This window comes from Symphodus melops, assembly GCF_947650265.1.
Source record: "Symphodus melops genome assembly, chromosome: 1".
Taxonomy (NCBI): domain Eukaryota; kingdom Metazoa; phylum Chordata; class Actinopteri; order Labriformes; family Labridae; genus Symphodus; species Symphodus melops.
Window position 1 is genome coordinate 36,540,391 of NC_136691.1, and position 21,342 is coordinate 36,561,732.

At 39.9% G+C, this 21,342-nt stretch overlaps 2 protein-coding genes across 4 annotated transcripts in view; one reads left to right on the forward strand and one right to left on the reverse strand.

Moving 5' to 3' along the window:
- Positions 1-10: 10 nt before the first annotated feature.
- On the reverse strand, positions 11-21,035 carry glt1d1 (glycosyltransferase 1 domain containing 1). Of its 3 annotated transcripts, none has more exons than XM_079370791.1 (13): positions 20,906-21,035; positions 18,617-18,768; positions 18,354-18,459; positions 16,714-16,765; positions 15,798-15,834; positions 15,082-15,138; positions 6,510-6,608; positions 5,830-5,879; positions 4,456-4,518; positions 3,582-3,625; positions 2,991-3,111; positions 2,349-2,447; positions 11-493 (listed from the first exon to the last, which is right to left on the reverse strand). In XM_079370791.1, the coding sequence occupies exons 1-13, from the start codon at positions 20,971-20,973 to the stop codon at positions 347-349; spliced, it is 1,095 nt and encodes a 364-aa protein (XP_079226917.1). In that variant the 5' UTR covers positions 20,974-21,035; the 3' UTR covers positions 11-346. The 3 variants fall into 3 exon arrangements, with proteins under 3 accessions (XP_079226917.1, XP_079226918.1, XP_079226919.1); XM_079370793.1 differs by having other exon boundaries at positions 359-493; positions 2,991-3,106; XM_079370792.1 differs by lacking the exon at positions 4,456-4,518.
- The window catches only part of slc15a4 (solute carrier family 15 member 4), a 28,138-nt gene continuing 27,690 nt past the window's right edge, over positions 20,895-21,342 (forward strand). Inside the window, exon 1 of the mRNA XM_079370773.1 lies at positions 20,895-20,953. The gene's annotated coding sequence lies outside the window, so the exon portion shown is untranslated. The remainder of the gene's footprint in view (positions 20,954-21,342) is intronic.

Sequence of the window (21,342 nt, forward strand, 5' to 3'; positions counted from 1 at the left end):
GACAAAGAACCAGAATTTTTCTATTTTTATTTAAAAAAAAAACAAAACATAAATAACAGCATGTCACCCATTTCAAATACATTATATGTATAAGCAAATCAAACCACAATTCTACCCAGGTTGTTTAGTTCAAAGTGCTCTGCAGAATATGTTCAATAAGGCACTTAAGATAAAACCCGCTATTTTACACAGACACCTTCATTAGCTTTCTTTTTTTTATTTTAAATGGACAAGACAACTTTGATAATTACACATTTGCTGGGTAAAAATAACTGTTGATGCCCCATTATTTGCTGCAGAAGTTCCTGAGAAAGTATACAAAGAGAGGCTGAATTTTAAGACATGTTCAGATCAAAGTGTCCACCAGCTGCTGGTAGGTTTCTCTCTCCTGCTTCAGCCCGTGATTCTCTTCCACGTAGAGTTTCCCATTCCTCACCACTCTCTCTCTGAGCTCAGGATCTGACAGGAGCCTCTGGGATTGATGTATGAATTCCTTGCAGGGACAAAGACAAAATAAGTTATTAACTACTAAATTCCATTTAAAGCATGCTGTTGAAGTTGCCTGAAGGTACGTTTGGCACAAGAAGAGAATTCAGATAAACCTTGGTGTATTGATTAGTGAAAAAACATTGCCGAAGGATGGATATATTTATGGCTAAAGATCTTTAAACAGCTGTCCAGCAAACCTTGTAGGTCTATTCTCATAGCTGCCACCTCTCATACCCTTCTGAAGAACGGAGAAAAAGTGACAGATACAGTGAAAAGCTGTAACGACAGCTGTCATCAGGTCACTGGGAGGGGAAGATGAGGATATAAATGATGATTGAGAGATGCTGTATCAAAACAGCATCCTGCATCCTTGTTGCTCATCTGTTGGCCCGGCAGACTGACTCGAGCCTCCAACAAAACAAAGTGAAGTGCCTGACAGGGATCCTGCAACATGGCAGCCAACATTTACTGCTGCAGAGAGCCAGTGGGCATACAAAGTTTCAGCTGCTGCCAGTCAGAAGGCCAATTCACTCTACTTCACTTCACTCAAGTGATGTGATTATGTCTGGAGAGGCTCTTGGTAGCAAACTGCTCTTCTGTATGGCCATATGAGAGCTATAAATCCTCTGCAACAGGATTAAACCTCAACTTATGAGCAAGCATGCTTATAATCACTTCACTTTTTGTGCAAATTATAGAGCCAGACAGCAGTTTTTTTTTTCTCTTTAAAGCCTGAAAATGCTTGTGTGTTTGTTTCTTTAGACACTTCTCTTGATACCTATACTCCTCTTGAGTAATTACCCATAAGGCTTAAAGACCCAAAAATACTGTCAAGCAAAAAAAAAAAAAGATGCTGGTAAAAGAGGGATTTTAAAGCAGGCAGAAAAGAAAACAAACTCTTGAGTGTGATCCACCGCAAGGGAAGTTTTGGCTGAAAGACTGGTGCTTGTTGCCCGCCCGTTCTGGCTGAGGTCATGCTTTATCCAGCCCAAGATGCTGTGACCATCTGTGCGAGCTTCTTCCTGGCAGCTCAGCTGAGAGCACGTGACCCCCCACTCCCCTCCCCCAGGGAGGACTTATCTCAACAGTTAAACAGCATCACGCTAGACTACAGCATGTTAGTTGTCATGACAACAGCACAGTCAAGCTCATTCTGACCTCAACCTTTGTTATTGCTGTTCTGCTAACATTAGCTTAGCTAGTTTCTCTGATACCTGCTAGCTTATTTATCTAATAACTGCTTACATTAGCTTAGCTTGTTTGCGTGATACCTGCTAACATTAGCACAGTTCTTTTTCCTTCTAAATTAAAGCTCCTGAGGAGTTTCTTTAAGCTTGTTATGAAACAGACTTAAATTAATTCAGTTATTTTTAAGGCCTACAAGAGTAAACAAGACTTTTGGCAACAAGATGGATTATTTATATGCATTAATTTCTAATGCCTGAAACCACTGACGCAGAGTAGGTGTCAGATGAAATGATGCCAAAAACAGTCTCATTTACATTTTACATGGAAAAGACACCTAATGAAGAATATATTTCTTAATAAAGCAGTATCGTTTTATAAAAAAACACTATTTATACACATACAGGACAAACATTTTTGATAGAACGTTTTGAAAACAAATTTTGCTTTTTTTTCTCTTCTTGAAACAGTTTTTATTGTTGTTTTTTTTTTAGATAAAGCCATGCTTGAGAAGTGGACGTACATGTCTTGAGTACTTTCCCGGTCGTTTGAGGTGAAAGGAGTTGTTTTTGGCTGGAGTGATGATAATGAAGTTTATCCTCTCTATCTTCAGTATTAAAGCTTAACTGGGCTTAACATCTATCGTGACCTGGTCCATATTTGTCCCCATCTACCTGAGGAGATGAGTACAGCAGGCCGGTGAACTCATGTTGAACCACAGCTGCATTCCCTGGAATATCCCGGGCCAACACAGGTACCCCAAGATCCATGGCCTGTTGGAGCAGAGAGAGGTTGCTGAGAATCACAATGTCCCAGGCAAAAGTTACTCACTCTTGTAAACAGCATAAAAAAAGACACCTTGGCATGTGTACTGATAAGCTATTCTTCTCATCACTGCTTGAGTTCACTTACAGAATTAATCTTTATCAGCTAATACCTTCAGCAGGTTGTTGAGTGAAACATGCTAACAGACTAATCAGACCTTAAGCCTACTGTGGATTGTCTTAATCGACTGAGTTTAAGAGAGATTAAGTGGATTTGCAGGTTTTGCTCACTCAGGAATAGGAAGATTGGAGTCAAGCAATTAATTTGGGTAATTGTCCCTGAAGTGGTCAGATAACATTGTAGCTGAGTGAGTTCCCACAAGATAAGGACTGCTGTAAATATTCAAACTGTTCCTGTTTTTCAGGGCTCTTGCATGGCAGAAACTTTGATTAAACAAACTCACATGACCAAAATATTGTTTCCAGCACAATACAAGAATCAAATTAAGATACATTTTGCTGTTGTTAACCACAAGCCCTGAAGAAAATTACCTCCAAGATGGCCGCTGACATGCCCTCTGATACGGAGCTGTTGACCACAGCGAAGCACCTTTTCATAGCAGCATGAAGCTCCTGCTGGTTTCTCTCCTGGGCCAAGAAGACCCCTGCTGTTCTGCAGAAGTACAGAGTTGAGAGTTGAGTTCTGCGTGACTGTGAGATCATAGAGGCGTGAATGATGCTAAAGGGCAGTGACAAGCTGGGGGCCGGAAACACGGCTGCACTATGTGTGACATGCACTGTGAGACCAGGTAAAGTCCTAACCAGAGAGGGCAGCTTCCTGCCGCAAACATCTTTGTTGTGGAGGCCTTAGGCGAAAAACTGAAACAGCGACCACGATTTTAGAGTGGGGAGAGTCCTTTTAAAGAAGGCAGGATTCTGGTTCTCCATGAAAATTTGAACTCTGTTTACATTATGTCAAGATAAAGTTCAGCTGTAGATACTGAGATACTTTTCTGTGCTGCGTGGGAGAAAAAGCAGTGTTCAAGTTCTCACAGACACAAAGTGGTTGCAATTAGACTGTCACAGCCTTATTTTCTGAGATTTTTTTTACTGAAAAAGAATGGATGCAAAAACCAAGTTTACCTTTGAACAAAAGCCTCCACATCAGCTGTAAGCACAGGATCAATCTAAGAGAGACAGAGACGTTACAAAGACGAGTAAAAACCTGTTTACTTCATTCAAAAAGACGTGTTTTCATCAAGGACTCCAGCAATGACTTAATCGAAAGGATAAAATACACAATGACACAATTAATAATTTCTATCATGGGCAAATCATTCTCTGTAAATCCTCTATTTCCAGAGATTGGGGTCAGAGTGGGGTGGGTGGCCAATCTGATTAATTGCAGTGTGGGATTTGCGTGCATTAGCCTACCCACAGAAAAGTCAAAGCATAGCAATTTAGGTCAAAGATGTTGCCAAGCAAGCTGCTACTTTTTCCCTCTTTCATTTTATAGCGCAGGACTTTTTTTTTTACAGGAACAACTGTAAAGCTTGTTCTGCATTAAATTCGAAGAATCCAGACGGAAGAGAGTTTTTTTTCGTATCCTGGTCTAATCTGGGGTTTAGCGGACATTGTAAAACCAGTGTGTGGCCATATCAGGATAAAGGCTGTATTAACAAACAACTGATTTAAGCACTGTACTGATCCTGCAGCGTAGCTTGGTGAATCGACAGAAATGAAAGGGGACATGTGATGAGTCATATAAAGGGAAAGCAATAATCATAGCGACGTTTCTAAATCTACAGAGTGAATCGATTTTGTGATGTCATGTTGTCTTAATGATCTTATTTATAAACAACAAATATTTAGTGAAAAAGCTGACTATTATTACAAGATACAACACAACATTTAAGAATCATTGAAGCAATAATAGCACAGAATATGCTGCTCACTGAAGGGCTTGATAAAGCCCAGTGACAGTGGAGGGACGTGTGTCATTGCTGAAAAAACTGACCTGAATTCTCCTCTTAATGACAGATGCCGTGCAGCCACAGTGCTTATTACTGGAGTGAAGTAGCTGTGGGTTTATAGCACACATGACAGGCTCATTCTCGTTGGTTTTTATGTACTTTTAGATGTTGCTTTTACTTCATAGAGTCAGTCATGTTCAATCACAAGTGGAATCCTGTAATTACCGAGGGCAAATGTGGCCTTCGCACAAATACATGTTGATTATAATAATAGTGCGTGGCCTTTCATTTCTCAGGCAAACAAATAAGCACACATGCTTCCACTCGGATTCAGGAGTGTCGAGATGAATCACACGTCTCTGCTTCCGCCGAGCCTTTTCATCAAACGACAACAAAGCGGAGCGAGAAGCGGCAGTGGCGCGACTGCGTGTGAGCCCCTGGTCATGTCTAATTGAGTTGTTTCTTGAGCGAAGAACTAAAGCAGAACATACCTTTTTGCCTGACACGACTGTATGAGAGAAAGAACAGAAACTAAAAAAACTGTACATTGATGTGGTATCAAAGCAAGTCAGGGAGAAGAGGAGATGAAGAGAGAAATCAATGAGTGAGAGATTGGAAAGGAGGAACAGTCGTAAGAGCAGAGAGGCTGCTGCTGCTGCCCGGGACGTGATTTCTATCCTTCTATCTGCAGCACCGAGTAGACAGAACATAAAAGTGCAATCAAGTAAACATAAACTTTAACAGTAAATGTATAAAAAAAACCCTCCCTACTCTGATTTGATTCTCTGCCATGATGTATGAATCATCATACATCATGGCAGGCTTCATTGCTTTTTTCCAATTATTTGACTTGACATTGAGCCCCTTTGTGTGTGTACATGTGTGTGTATGTGACTTTGTGTGTGTACATGTGTGTGTATGTGACTTTGTGTGTGTACATGTGTGTGTATGTGAGGTCATGTCCTCGGGAAAGGCACACGTGACACAAACATGATGTGGGACGTCTCTTTGCTTTTGCTGGAATAGAAACAAGCAGGTTTAGATAAATGCACGTCCATGTGTTAGAATAAATGCCGTTACAGGTCACTGGTCAAATCCGAGTACTAATCCAGAGCAGTAGATGCATAAGTATAGAAAGCAGTCAGCTACAAAGTTGGACACACATTAAAACAATCAGGATGACTGCAGCTGCTGCTGCTGCTTTTGACCCTTGACATGATTGCAGAAGATTGTCATTTCCACCCACGGAGGCCTAAAGACTTTCAGCTAAAGAGTTAAGCCAGTATGTCTGCTACATCCAATTAGGGGCCGCCTGGATACCCAGGGAAGGTTTCTATAATGGGTTAATTCTACTGTTCAGAGCATCATTGTACTGAAGGGCACATATGGCAGGTATACCTTATTATATGATAACTCACCTTTGGCCCAATAATGACTAACACGTTCAGCGGGTCGTCACAATGCCACTCTGAAAAACACAAAACACAAGTGGAAATGTAAAGGGGAACAGTAACTGTTTGGGTTACAAAATGAGCAGCAGCAGTTTTTCTTGAGCATTGTAAAGATTGAATGTTCAGAAGAGCCATGCTGACTTTGAGTATACAAACTTCCAAGATGTTAAAATCCACACGTCCTTCTCCCCTCTGGATAAAACTTTAATATACAGTTTGACGCCCTCTAGTGCCACCTTATTACCATAACTGTGTTCTTTGAAAATCACGTAAAATGAATGGGAATGTAAATAGAAATTTCAATGATACATAGAGACACATTAGACTTCAGAGAAACTGTATAAAAGCAAGAGAATGTTTCTTTGCAGCGCCAACATGAGCTGTCAGAAGAATCTCATCGCACATAAATGTTCAATTAGCTGAAAGTCAACCACAGAGATCTGACTTCATTCCTAATTTATGAAGACACAGCCATTGCCTCTGCCACAGGCTACTACAGAAATGTGAGTGTGTTTCTAATTTAAGGTAGTACCTGCACCTCTTTCAACTGGCCTATTTGTTCTATCATGACTTTATTCACGCACATGCTTTTCCATTTGTTGTACATTTTTTCATAAACAGCACACGCATGCATATGGATGGTCTACCTGAAAATACGTGCAACAGATAGAGTGGGTCCTTGACTCTCCTGAGGCCGCACACCAGCAGGAAAACACGCAGCTCCTCCACATGCTCACTGCTTACACCTGGAGAGGAGCCAAAACGCACAGAAAGACAGCAGCACAATATCAAAACACTGCATAATGAACATCCCAAGTACATCGCTAGATAATGAAAGCAATACATCACCCAAGGTCATGAGGAAAATAAGACAGCGGTGACTAATGTGCTCCCACAATTCTCTGATCGGAGTTGCAACCCTCAGCAGGGAAATCGTCGGCTGAAAACATTCGAAGGTTGAAGCCCAATCAGTGTGTAATATGGCGTCACAACTACAGAGTCACATGATGAGTGTTTGGGTGATAATTTGCCACATTAATAAAACATCAAACATTTTTAAACTCCTTATGTAACTAATTTAATATTTATTGATTCCGCGAGGGGAAATTTGGTTTTACTCTGTTTAATAAACATGAACACACACACACAGGCAGAGATACACAAACACTTGCACAAACAGGATGCAATGGACATGCATTCATGGAGAGATGTCAGAGTGAGGTCTCCAGCTACCAGACCATTTTCCTGACTTGGTTCGTGTGGGGTTGTGTCAGTGAGGAACTTTTGCTTCTCTGATGATGAACTCTTTAGGATCAGTCCAGATGATGAACGCACAAAAGAAAATCAAGGATCTTTTATAAACACTGATTAAAGAAATGTAGTACCCTTAGCAACTTACATGGTTTAGGTTTCAATAAATGATAGACATCTTGACTTTTTTTTTTTTTTGTCTGACATGCTTAAGTTCAGCAGGCACCACATAATCTCCATCTTTATGTTCTACATCCAGGAGTCTGGATTTTATTATGCTAAGGGTTCTGGATTCTGACTGTTAGTAGTCCAAGTAGTATTGACCAATCATCAGCAGGCTTTGATGTGTGCCACAAATTGTCAAATAAAATGGCTAGTGAGTTCTGAGAAGCTTCCTAACTATTTATTTAGTTATTTCATTATATATATATATATATATATATATATATATATATAATTGAGTTGTTTAAACTGTCATGATTGCTCTGTTGACAAATGCTGCTCTTTGTGCACCACAGTTGAGAAGAGAGGAAACGCAACAAACAGAGTCACTGAACTTCCATAAGAGTGAGTGTCTGCCTCAAACCCACACAAGTATCTCTTCCACTGTCGCCTGTACTGTTTTTACTGCACACCTCTAGCACCAAATGATGTCATCAGCGCAACTGTCAGCATGACAAGGGAGTATTTTGGCTTCATCTTTCAGTCCATTCTTTATACGCTATGTGATGTATGCAGTCCGTGTGGAGAACAAAAGCAGGTGGAACGCAGACATCCAGCGTCCATCTGCAGTAATCTGACAATGATTTATCTCTATAATCTGATACAAGCGAGTACAGCTAACAATCAGTTCTCAAACAAAAAAACAGAAATCTGCTGGACGCTGTTTTGTAAAAGCCAATCAGCGTTCAGATTTTAGACTGCCTGGAGTGCATCAGAAGTGATCGATCTGACCTCCATTCAACAAACGAGCATTTTAAAAGTTGTTCAGTTCTCAGAATGACAGACCCGACAAAGTACACATTTTTATTTTGTTCTAATCGTCCTGAAGATAAAATCTTTTTTACAAACTTAACCCTGAATGGTAAGCATTATGAATTCAATGAGGACAAAACGTTGCTCCCAGGCAACATGTGGAACACAAATACAGCCAAAATCATTGTATCAAGTAAATCAAAATGATCAAATCAAAAATCATTACAATCAATGTTTCAATGTAAAACTTTAAATGCCACTATGACATTATCCTTATCTGCACATTATCCTCGTGAGCATGCACATAAGTATACTTTGTTTCCTAAAGTATACTTATCTTCCAAAGTAGTATAATACGGCCTTTGTAAAGAAAATTATTTAGCAGATGTGTTAAAATAATTCTGTTGTGAACTGTCTGACTTTTCAAAAGAAACACTGTTTAGAGTAAACTAGCAAAGAAAGTAAAGATCAAGTGATTCTCCTGTGAATGTTTGGATGACCTTTGAATCTACACAAGGATGGCTCTGCATGGACATCTGACTTTCCTCTGTCTAGGTTGGTTGCATTTAAATGGCTTATCTTCTCCAAAAGAGCTTGTCAATATATTTGTTTCCTCCCTGACTTGTTTAAAGGGGCTCTGCAATCCGTCTGTCATTCGAGCGTCTCTGCAGACTGACTCACGAGGATACACTCTGTACATTCACTCCTTCTTGCAAGAATAAACCTCACAAAGACGAAGGGTTCTCCGTCTTTATCCATAATCTCCCTACAATATTTTCCATTGCACCTTCCTATGTAAATCCATTACCGTACAATGTTACCTCAGGATATGAGGTTTTGGGGAATTTACAGACATTTAATGTGTCATGTAAAGTTTTTGAAAAATACCTCTCTGATTACCAATGAAGGACTCATCCCTTTTTTTTAGGATGTAGGATGAAAATGAGTGAAACATTTTTCACGAGAGGAAACATGTGACTGTGTGACTTACATGTTGAAAAATGAAGCAAAACTAACCCTTGTGGGAACATGTGACGCCCTTTATGAATAGAATAGAATAGAATGCCTTTATTGTCATTATACAAATTGTACAACAAGATTACTTGGCTTCACCTTAAAGTGCACACAGCTAAGAACAAAAAAAAATAACAAGAAGAAGCGTATGGGTCAAAAAGAAAAAGGAGTGACAGTGGCAGTTAACGGAAGGTGGGATATGTGTGGGAGGACTCATTACAGTTTGCAGCATTTGTATTGTAACTAATGTCTTGTGTCCTGCCTGTCTGTATACTGCTACTGGATGCCTTGAATTTCCCTCGGGATCAATAAAGTATCTATCTATCTATCTATCTATCTATCTATCTATCTATCTATCTATCTATCTATCATACTAAATTTAAATGGATAAGCAGACCTCAGATTTCTTATTGCACAGTACGAGATAGCAGGTCTATAGCAGGGTGTCAAATATAAATAGTGCATTGTATGAGACGTGAACGATAGCAGGGTATAAACAAAAATATAACTATTTTCACTGTAAGAAATGTAATTTTAGCAGTATATAAAATATAGAAATATAAATATTTGCACAGTATGAAAAGTAATTTTAGCAGCATATAAAATATAGAAATATAAATATTTGCACAGTATATAATGTAATTTAGCAGTATATAGAATATAAAAATATAAATATTTACACAGTATGAACGTGATTTAAGCAGGATATAAAATATACAAATATAGATATAGCACAGTATGGATGTGATTTTAGCAGTATATGAGATATAAAAATAAATAAATATTGCACTGTATGGGATGTAATTTAAGCAGGATATTAAAAAAAATGAAATATTTTCACAGTATGTAAAATTTATGCAAAATAAATTGGTTAGTTTAACATGTTCCCCTCCCCTGAGGAAGTATTGAACAATTAATTGTTGAATGTGTTAGCATGCTATGGTTAGCATTTTTGCACGGCACATTCAGCGGATTATGATACCGTCGTCACTGCACCTGCTTGCGTTTGCTCATTGACTAAAGAAAGACACAAACTGAAATGTAATCCTTGGGATAGACTGGGGATCACAACAACCATACGAGCGACTCCAGGGTGACCTGAATGTCTTAATTAAAAACCAAAAATGTAAACCTCATGGTGATATTCGAGGATAAGCTTGAGGATCATTACATTCATAAGGATTTATTGTCTGGAGACTTTAAAGTCTGAACTAAATCTTGTGCCAATCTGTCATGTCGACATTAAGATTTCACTGGATAAGTGACATGTCTGACCTGTAAGTGACTGAGGGAAAGTGAGCAGATCACTGATGTCATGTTTGATTCCTTTGAGACGACGAATACCTTAACACATTTTCAAATCCTTTACACAGGTGTGTACATTTCCAACCGCATGTTGAGTTTACATAGAGTATCAACTGTAAAGGCATTTTACCCGGTTCATTGTGACACCTTAGTTTTTATGGAAACTTAAGCTGAGATGGGCTTCATGCAACATTGGAAGGTGATGGACTGTGCAAGGAATTATCAACACAAAATCAAAGCCGATTACAATGTAGGAATGCGGATTTTTGTTGTCAGTAACCAAAATGAGAAACAAAACCTTTTAAAAGTAATACCCCAAACAGACATGAGCACGTGTTTAAAGCACAGTGACAGTCGAGTAAAATCCCCTGCTGCCAGATAAGTCCAGATCAGGAGGCTGAAGCAGCTCTTTAATGCTATTAAAGAGAATCTTAAAATGACAGCGAGGAGTTTGGGCATTGACCCTGATCCTGGGAGCCGATTGTCAAAAAAAAGCTGTAAATCTGGGGGCCATATCGAAAGTTACTCGCATTGAGTCGCAGGATAAGAAAGCGCGCCAGCAGGGGGAAACAAACAAGTCACTACCTCAGAGAAGAAGGTGAATGAACAATGAAGACATGTTGGAATCATGGCAGAGCTCAAACTAGTCAAAATGAGAAAGACATTCAAAGAAATAAAAAAACTATTCCTCTTTCCTCCGGGGAGTGAAACATTGTTTCACATGTTTCTACAAATCCCTTTGCAGCTCTGTGAGTTCTGTGTTGGACGTTTTCTTTTCTACATTTGTTTGATATCTGGGGGGGCATTCTGATCTACTCCCTCATGTTTTAATCAGTTTGTGAGGTGCTGCGTTTGTCGTATGTTGTGGAAATAGCAGCACGTCGATATGAATATAATCCCTTGAGTGGAATGGGGAAGAGACTCTCTCTCTCTCTCTCACAATAATGAAGAGGGAACTGTAAAAAGAAGTTCAACCTGAGACTCACATAAACAAAAAAGGCTTAACACGAGAAATAAAGTAAATTAAGCAAAATAGCAATCTGTTGAACATTTTAAAGATTGTATGACATCAACCCCCACATTAGCAGGTATCTGTTTGGGTTTAAAGAATTGTACAAATTACAAAAAAAATGTCTTAGTTCCTAAATTGAAGGTTTTAATCACAACAAGTCAGACAAATGTTGTTTATTCTCATCTCTGCACATCCAGACTGTCGGTACAGATAAGCCAGATAACAGAACATTGTGATCAGCCAACTGCCTGAGCTAATTAAATCAAAATCCTGTAACATGCAGCTTAACACTTGCCTTCTATAAAGACACAAACAACCATGAAGAACTGGGTGAGCCAAGCGAAGGAAGGGAGACTTGGATTTGGAATATCTTTCACATTAAATCAAGCATGAGCTATGTTCAGTGATCTCTTTTCTATAATGGAGCAAACAGTCTGATAACGACGTGTGGTGACGTAATGACAGAGGAAAGGGGCTATTTAGCATCAACACTTTTGTCTGTTCATCAAATATCACAAGACGTCGTAACTCAAAGATTCCTGAATAATCTCCTCAATTTGATTTGAGGACTGAAAAAAAAAAGAAACGAAAAGGAAAAAAAAAAACCACCATCATACTCCCAACTGGCTTTTTCAGACCTTCAGTGAATCAAAGTATTGATGCTCCCTCTACTGTGTTGTTCAGCGTGCATCTCCTCAACCCAACCTCACAAGGCTAACAGCAGGGGTCACCAGTAACATACACCGAGAGGCTTTCATGGACTGACAGCTCCGCAGTGCTGAAGTCTGTGACTTTGTAGAGTACATAAAACCTGAAGAAAGACACACACACACACACACACACACACACACACACACACACACACACACACACACACACACACACACACACACACACACACACACACACACACACACACACACACACACACACACACACACACACACACACACACACACACACACACACACACACACACACACACACACACACACACACACACACGTCTCTTTAATGTACCACAGTGGAGCTCTGTTACACTGTGATATGAACACAGGGGCCGATAATCCAAACTCTTTCTGTATTTACACTCCAGATTGTTTAGTGATGATTTATTTATCTCAAATCCAAAAATGCAGGCTGCTGCAGAAATCACTCAGACTTCATTATCATGTTTAAGGAGAAGTGAAAGAAGACAAACGCTGCTTTAGCTCTTTTTCTTTTTTTTTGTGTAACTTTAAAATGCATAAAAGGAAGAAAAGGAACAAGCAGAAAATGAGAAACCAAATCAGAGTACTGCTGTCTTTTCAGCACCAGGAGATAACACGTATTCTAATCATCCAGGAGAAACGAGCTCAACCTATTAACACTATAAAACAGCAAACCAGCAGACACTGGAATTTTTTTTTTTTTTTTTTACCACTTTAAAAAGTCAGATTAAACCGCTTTAATCACACATAAGGAACAGAACAATAGTAGTGTCTTCTGTTTCAAATATAACAAACGGAAAATTGACTGAGGGTAATTAGTATTTCTTGCACTGGTTGTGAAGCGTTGTGACGAATGGCCCCGAGCTGTGGAGCTATTAATCAATTGCTCCTTTCCTGACTCATGGGTTCTCTTTTTGAGCACTAATGCACGGGGATGGGCATCGCCATGCAGTATCCAGTCAAACGTCCAGGCTGTTGGTGTGTATGTAAATGTTTACTGAGCTATTCAAATGAGAGTTTAGAGGAGAGAAGGAGAAGAAGAAAAAACTGGATAAATGAGCTGGAGCTCTTTCTACCACAGCACACAGATCCAAACTGATTCTTTCTGACTGGTGTTTTTCCACATTCTGTTTAAATCCCTATCATGCACCCAGAGGTGGCTCCCACTGCGCTGCCTTGGAGGCAAGGACAACAGAAGTAGCTCAGTCTGTAGGGACTTGGGTTGGGAACCGGAGGGTCGCCGGTTCAAGTCCTGGCACGGACCAAGTCCGGAAACTGGTCTGGTAGCTGGAGAGGTGCCAGTCCACCTCCTGAGCACTGCCGAGGTGCCCCTGAGCAAGGCACCGAACCCCAAAAACCGCTCTGGGGCGCTCTCTGTGGGCAGCCCCCTCACTCTGAGACCTCTCCATTAATGCAGAGTGAAAACCGAATTTCCCCTCGCGGGATTAATAAAGTATATTAAAAAAAAAGAAAAGAAAAAAGAACGCAGTCTACAATATAGCTGGGGAGTTTCTGAGCACCACATTGCAACTGTGTGGCGGACCGGTGTATAGAGCTGCTCAAAATAACCACAATAAAAATCTTTTTTTAAAAAGGAGCTTCAATAGTAATGTGCAGGCCGCTATGCATTTCATCACATCAAAAACACCTGTCACAGTCAAGTGAATGTGCCTAACTATCCCGCTTCAGACCGGGACCTGGCCTTGCTTGTGACATTACTAGAATCCTTATTCAATGATAGCAGGGTGACTCATGATGGAAAGCACTTTTTAACAGAGCGGAGAGATGATCTCCCTGCCTGCTTCCTCTTTGGATTCCACTTTTCCCTCACAGTGTAACAACATTTGTTTTCGCTGTTTGGGTCACTGTAAACCGCTTGAAGCCATAAGCTAAATTACTCGTCTCGTCCAAAGCTGTTGAGATTCTGAAACACGAAATGCCAACTCACTAAATCTAAATCTTTCTCTGCATCAAGTGTGATCAACAAAAGGACTTTGTCTGGCTTTTAAACAAAATCATTGATCACTGGATAGTTTGTCTCATCCAGCCTGCCAGAAGCCTCCCTGGGATGAAGCCACAACGATCTGTGGTAAAGATTTCTACGATAATGACTTTTCATCTATTGATTAATAATGCTGATATTCTTTTATGGTCTGTATTAAGACGAGAGAAGACTGTGTGGCATCATGTCCTTCCTTGTGTACAGTATAATTGTAATCATTACTGATTGCCATGTCTGTGCCCATTTCCCTGTGTCTAATACAGAACTGTCAGCTTGAAGTCGTAAGGTGAGTATTTGTCCTTTTCATTAGTGAAGCCGTCGCCCCGCGGTGATTGCAGTCCCTGCATTTGTTGTTTAATGGACTCTGCAGTTATTGCTTTTATCAGTTTGGTATTTTATACAACCAGACAGACACCACTTTAACAAATCATTCGGGAATCATTTCTATTAAAGGCAACAAATAAAGTATTCATACAAACTTTTTAACTATTCGCAGTGACGAAGGATGAAAAAGGACATCTCCGATTTTATGGTACGCCACCACTGACTCTCATCCCGCCGTGCAACACATCTACTTTCCTTTTTCCTTCCAGCCTTTCAATACATTTTTTAAGGAGGTGTTCGCACATAGGGTGAAAAACTACTACTTGAAAAGAAAAAATATCCAGCATTTCACAAAGATCCAGAGGGATTGAAACGTTGAGATTTTTTTAATAAATTGGTGAGAGAGTCGTGTGCAGGATTCTTCTTTTCAAGTACCTTTTTAAATATATATATATACAAAGAAGTCATATGATGTGAAGCATTTCACTTTCCTGGTGATGAGCCTTTCTGTCTTTGGTGGTCGAGATTTTTGTTATAAAAAAAATAGAAAAAAAGATACTTTTTTTTTTTTTTTTTTTTAAATCAGTGGATTATCAAGTCATTACAGATGGACGCAGTCACAGTACCTGAGCTCCTCAAGAAGTCAGTCCAGCAGAAGTTTTCAGTCACTTCTGAGCGGATCCCTTTCAAACAAACACAAAGGACACATTAAAGCTACAGTGTTACTGATTCAGCCTAGCCTCTGCATTACTGATACAACACATTATGCCGAAAACAGCACCACGTTTGAACAAATAATGAGATCAATTCAGAATTGCTTTTCCTTTCTTTGACCACACTGCTTGGTTTGACACTCTCTGAATATAAACATCACCTCTATTCTTCATAACCTTTAGTACAAACACATCGAGATCAATTCCATTTTACTTTAGCCTTCATAAAGCACTGCATAAGAAGCAGTGTATATACTGTATGTGTGTATTTAAGCATGATTTGATGTGATTCGTGTAAAAAGCACTTCAGCGTGATCACTATCTGTTCACAGGCATAACCAAAGAAGCTTTTACTGGTCTGGGCTCAGCCATGCAGCGGGCCAAAGGCTCTCCTCTAATCTATGAAGGGACACTATTTGCCAAACAAGGCTGCTGGTGGGAAGCAACATGGAAGAGTGATTTAGGCTTTCCTACACGGCACGACAGCCAATGGCCAGAGCAAACACAGCCCTGTACTGCAGAGAGCATGATAATGGAGGAAAAAATGTCAAAGCTGATTAATGTAACACTTGGGTGGTGAGTCGGGCATGCACAGCATGAGGCGAGGATGTTCATCCTGCAGAGCTTACCTTGGGGCTGGACATAGATCTTACTGCTCGGGGATGGCTTCAGAGAAAAACACAGGAAAATGACAGTTAAAACAAAAGCACAATTATAATTATAATTAAATATTTAAATCAATAAGTAACTCTTTGTTGTGTTTGTTAATACAAATGGCATTGACTTGTTTTCTACCGAGGTCTCTTTCTCTTTGTGTCAGTCGATAGAAAGTCAATAAATGCACTTGCAGCTCCAAACACATTTAGTCAAATCTAACCTTTAGAAGAGAGCGGAGGAAAGCAGTTGGTAAGATAATGGAGGTGCTCAAAACATAAATAAGACGGGATGGAAAGAAAATTGACTGGATGTTATCACAGTGGATCCGTCCCCTCTGTGTGTTTTCTGTCACAATAAAAAGCACAGTGATGCCTCTCAGTGCCTGTCCTGTCTGCCTGCTGTCAGCACTAAATGGTGGAGATAAAACATGCCACTCGGCTCGTTCTACAGCCTACGGGTGGAATCTAATCGGAACATAAAAGGCAGTAATATTGTTTTAATGCCAAACTATTGCAGGACAGTGCAGCATATTGTGTTTGTATTGTAAAAGCCCTGCTGTTCTGTTTTATTGGAGCGATCAGGCTCCTGCTATTTGTTCAAGTGCAACAGAAACACTTTCACCCTCACTTCTTGATTAGGTTAATGTGTTCTTCACGCCAAATATCAGCGACACATGAAGTGGTTTGGGGCTCTGGAAGAGAAGGTAGTAGTGCACATACGAACTTACCTGCACAAACACAGAGAGAAGTGTTCCATTTAAAACTGAAATGAATGCAACCGATAGGTACGAAGCATGCTCTGACACATTCAACGCAGTCGTGCACATTGAACCATCAGTGTATTAGACATAGTGATTAAAATAACAAAAATAATTGAAAAAAATCATACCAAAAATAGCTCTGCCACTTCTTTCAGTTTGTCAGTAAATGCAACAGCAAACCTGTTAGAAAAACAAAAAAAAGACTTAAAACCAATGTGAGGCCATTTGACTTTCACGAGTGACATTTAGCAGCATCGTCAGTTTGGACAACAAAGCACAGAAAGCAGTGGTAAGAACTTTAAAAGACAGAAGTCTCCAGGCTGATACTGACTTGGTGCTTGAGAGCAGACGGCAAAGGATTTAAGGATGAACACGGCAAGAATACAAAGAGGGAAAACAAAAGGAATGTAGAGCACAAAACAGTGGGGATGTATTAATTTGAGCGTGTGTGAGCGTGCAACAGTAAGTGGGCCGAGAGGCTCGGAGGTGACTGAATCTCATGATCAAGGTTTGTGTGAGAGGGCGCTCACAGCGGGAGGTGTGTGGATCCAGATGTTTGAAGTCATGAGACCTGGATTTGCCACCTTTTCTCAAAAGGCAATTATCCCCCCCCCCCCCCCAAGACTTCCACAAAGTATGCCTTATGTTATGTTTTTTCTTTATCATGCTAAGAGAAACACTAGGGTCTGATTTAAGGGCACAAGTAAGATATTGTTAAGCACATGTGCAAAACATGTCTTTAAACTATGAGGAGAGCGGGAGACACAACCTGCACAGCTGGAGGAGGCTTATGTTCTGCCTTTTACTTTCATGCTAATACTCCCGACTGATATGATTCAAATTCTTTGCCAAGATTTCAAATCTTGTATAATCTAGGACTTGTTAAAGGGAAAGCTACAGCAACGGTGGAGAGATGAATGGCTGCTCTGCTTTTTAAATAAGCCTTGTATCATTTTAGGGCTTGTAAAGCCGTTAAACTAGAAGTTGTCTGCATTCCCAAGAGTGGAGATCACACAGTTGATTGAGTGAGATGTTTTCTTGTTGATTTCATATGAGCAACTTCATTCAGGAAAGGTGAATTAATACATTAACTTCCTGCTTTGAACTTCAGGGCGGTGACATCTGCACCAACACTCCATCTAAAAGTAGGTAAAACACCTTATACATTACATGCATATTTGAACTACAAATCCCATAAGTGATCATTTGGACCATCTTAAGAAGACTTAATATGGTCACCATGAATTTTTAAAACAAACCCTGTGCCATGGCAGATATCGTACCTTGGACAAGCATGTAACTGATAGTAACTGTGTGCATAATTAAAGTGATATGTGTGGAGACGATGTTATAAGTCTACCATAAAACATTTCATTATACATCTTGGATTCATATGGACACTTAATATATGGTGCAGACACAATATTCATCACCATCATCAAAGTGTGTTTCAGTATTTTTCAACAGATAATGACAGTTTTTACAAAAATAGCACGTTTGTTTATGTTCACAAAATGTTTCTAAAAAGAAGTTTATATTCCATGTTATATTGTTTTGTTACTAACATTGTGTGTTTCATGTCCTGCTGCTGTAACGCCATCCATCCATCCATCTATCTATCCATCTATCCATCTATCCATCTATCTATCCATCCATCCATCCATCCATCCATCTATCAAGTTGGACAGTCTACGAGCGATTTCCTATGTTTAGACTCATTTAAAAATACTTTGGTTAAGCAAAATTAGTTTGTGAAAAAAAAAACCACCTGGCTTTCAGTAGCACCTGCTCCATAACCACACGCTTCTTCTCAACTTTCACATCTTCATTTATGTCTGTTCCACCAAAGATTACGCCAAAGGGGACTTGGATGTCTGGTGTAAAGGTTAAACATAAAGCAAAAGGGACTTCTGTTATTTTATGGCATGGGTAGCAGCACACTTGTGGGTTTACGGTCATTGTTGACACACAAAGAATGGCTTCAGGTATGAAGGAAGGCAAACAGATCATTTCAACAGGAAGCATTTTTACCTAAAAGAAGTCTGCCTGCTCGGAACAGATGAATGGCCAGTGCAGCCTCGAATGCAGGATTTCGAGATATGAGGTTTGCCACCTCAGCAGGAGACTGGAAATCTGCTGCATCTCTGAGCTCACAAGTGTGTCCTGCTGATTCAATGTGGGATCTAAAATAAAAGCAATATTTGAGTATGGGTGACTGGTAGGGGGGAAAAGTGTGATGGAGAAATGATAGAACTACTCAAAAGTCTCCTATAACTATACTAACAGTCATCAAATGATTTATGCTTACTGCTAGGAAGAGCATAATATTGCTGACCATAGAACAGCCCATCTTACTTATTATTAGGGTGGTTGCCTGAAAGGCAAACCACACTACTACAATTGTTAGGGTGGTTGCCTGAAAGGCAAACCACACTACTACAATTGTTAATATTATTATTATTCCGCTTATTATATCCTCAAAACGGGCCGCGCTACTCCTCCCACAGCGTTTGCGCCACACACACAAGAAAGGTATCAAAACGACCGGCTCGGCCCCAAAAAGTGTGCTATTACTTTGTGGAAACCTCGGGCACACGGTTTGGACACAAATCAAGTTTAAGTGACAAAAAATTGGCCAAAATTTGCCCCATTCAAAGCAGATGGCAAAATTTGAAATCCTAGAGTGTAACGGCCAAAAACTTCAGTTTTGGAAACATATTTGTAAATCGCCATCCTGAAGTCATTGTTGCTCGCATATATAAACAAAATACATCAAAAGAAAGCTCTGAGTGTCCTCTCACTCATAAAGCAAAAAATAAAAACATAAAATGTTCCAGTCTCCCAGGAGAGACATTTGTTTGACAGTCACGCACCACATACACACACATTGGGCTCTCACTCTAACGGATGTCCAGAATTTCCCAGTATTCACTCATGTTTTGAAATTGCCACTGTGATCACAGTCTGAATGCTAGATGAAAATACAATACATCAAAACGTGCGCCTATTTGTTATGTCGCTCACAGTCCAAACGGATTGGTGATACCATGTTTAGTTTTCAAGATATTTGAGGTTTTGCGAGCAGTGGTACGCCCATTCAAATACATTGATGGAATGTTCTGGCAGATCAAAGCTGAATGTCAAGTGAGCAGCAGGTGTTCAGAGTTAAGAGTGATGACATCATTGTTTCAGTGTGACAGAGTTCTGTCTCAGCTGTTAGATGGCACCATTCTTACTGCTGTCCCACACATGCACGCACACACAGACTCTCACGCACACACGGCAACCACCCTCACAATTTCTGCTGGAATTGTCTAGTATTATTATTATTATATCCTAAAAACGGGCCGCGCTACTCCTCCCACAGCGTTTGCGCCACACACACAAGAAAGGTATCAAAACGACCGGCTCGGCCCCAAAAAGTGTGCTATTACTTTGTGGAAACCTCGGACACACGGTGTGGACACAAATCGAGTTTAAACGACAAAAAATTGCCCCATTGAAAATGAATGGCAAAATTTGAAATCCTAGAGTGTAACTGCCAAAAACTTCAGTTTTGGAAGCATATTTGTAAATCGCCATCCTGAAGTCATTGTTGCTCACATATATAAACAAAATACATCAAAATAAAGCTCTTAGTGTCCCCTCACTCATAAAGCAAAAAGTAAAAACATAAAATGTTTCAGTCTCCCAGGGGAGGAATTTGTTTGACAGTCACGCACCACATACACACACATTGGGCTCTCACTCTAGTGATGTCCAGAATTTCACAATTTTCACTCATGTTTTAAAATCGCCACTGTGGTCCCAGTCTGAATGTTAAATACACATAAAATATATCAAAACGTGTGCCTATTTGTGCTGTCGCTCACAGTCCAAACAGATTGGTGATACCATGTTTAGTTTTTAAGATATTTGAGGTTTTGCGAGCAGTGGTAAGCCCATTCAAATACATTGATAGAATGTTCTGGCACTCTGGCAGATCAAAGCTGAATGTCAACCAATCAGTGAGCAGCAGGTGTTCACAGATAGAGTGATGACATCATCATTTGAGTGGGACCATAGCATTGGGACAAAGTTCTGTCTTAGCTGTTAGCTGACTACAGTTAAACAGTTTTACTGCAGTATAACTCAGAAACACGTACACAGACGGCAACCACCCTCACAATTTCTGCTGGAATTGTCTAGTTCACTCTGTAATTAAACACATTTTCCATATAAGTTTATTTTGAGATATGCCTGTCCAGCTGAACTGCTGCTCACTCACCTGCTTAATAATGCTTAGCAACGGCTGCTACACTTAGCGACATAACGAGTTACCTTATTCTCTCAGCTGTAGTGTGGTTTCCAGTTTTGGGACTGAGACAGGCAAGAAAAAGTATTTTCATTTCTTCAAAAAGACTTGTCTAACGAGCTAAGTGGTTATCATGTAAAAATGACTGAAAAAACAAACAAACAGATGAGACATTGAAAATAGCAGCGCTTGTGTTGCTTTGTAGGCTCGCTTGACTCAACTCAACTATCACATTTCCTGGATCCATGCCTGTAACTCACACTCAGCCCTAAGCTGAAGACGTGAGCAGAGCACAGCTCACGCCTGCTGTAATGTTTACCTGTCCGTCTGCTAAATGGTTCCTCGGAAACACATAAGGGAAGAAAAAAACCCTCACTTTAAAAAAAAAGAAAAAGAAAAAGCTCAGTATTTTTTGAGGACTATATTTAAGACGACGATAAAGAAAAAAAAAACTTGAGGGCAT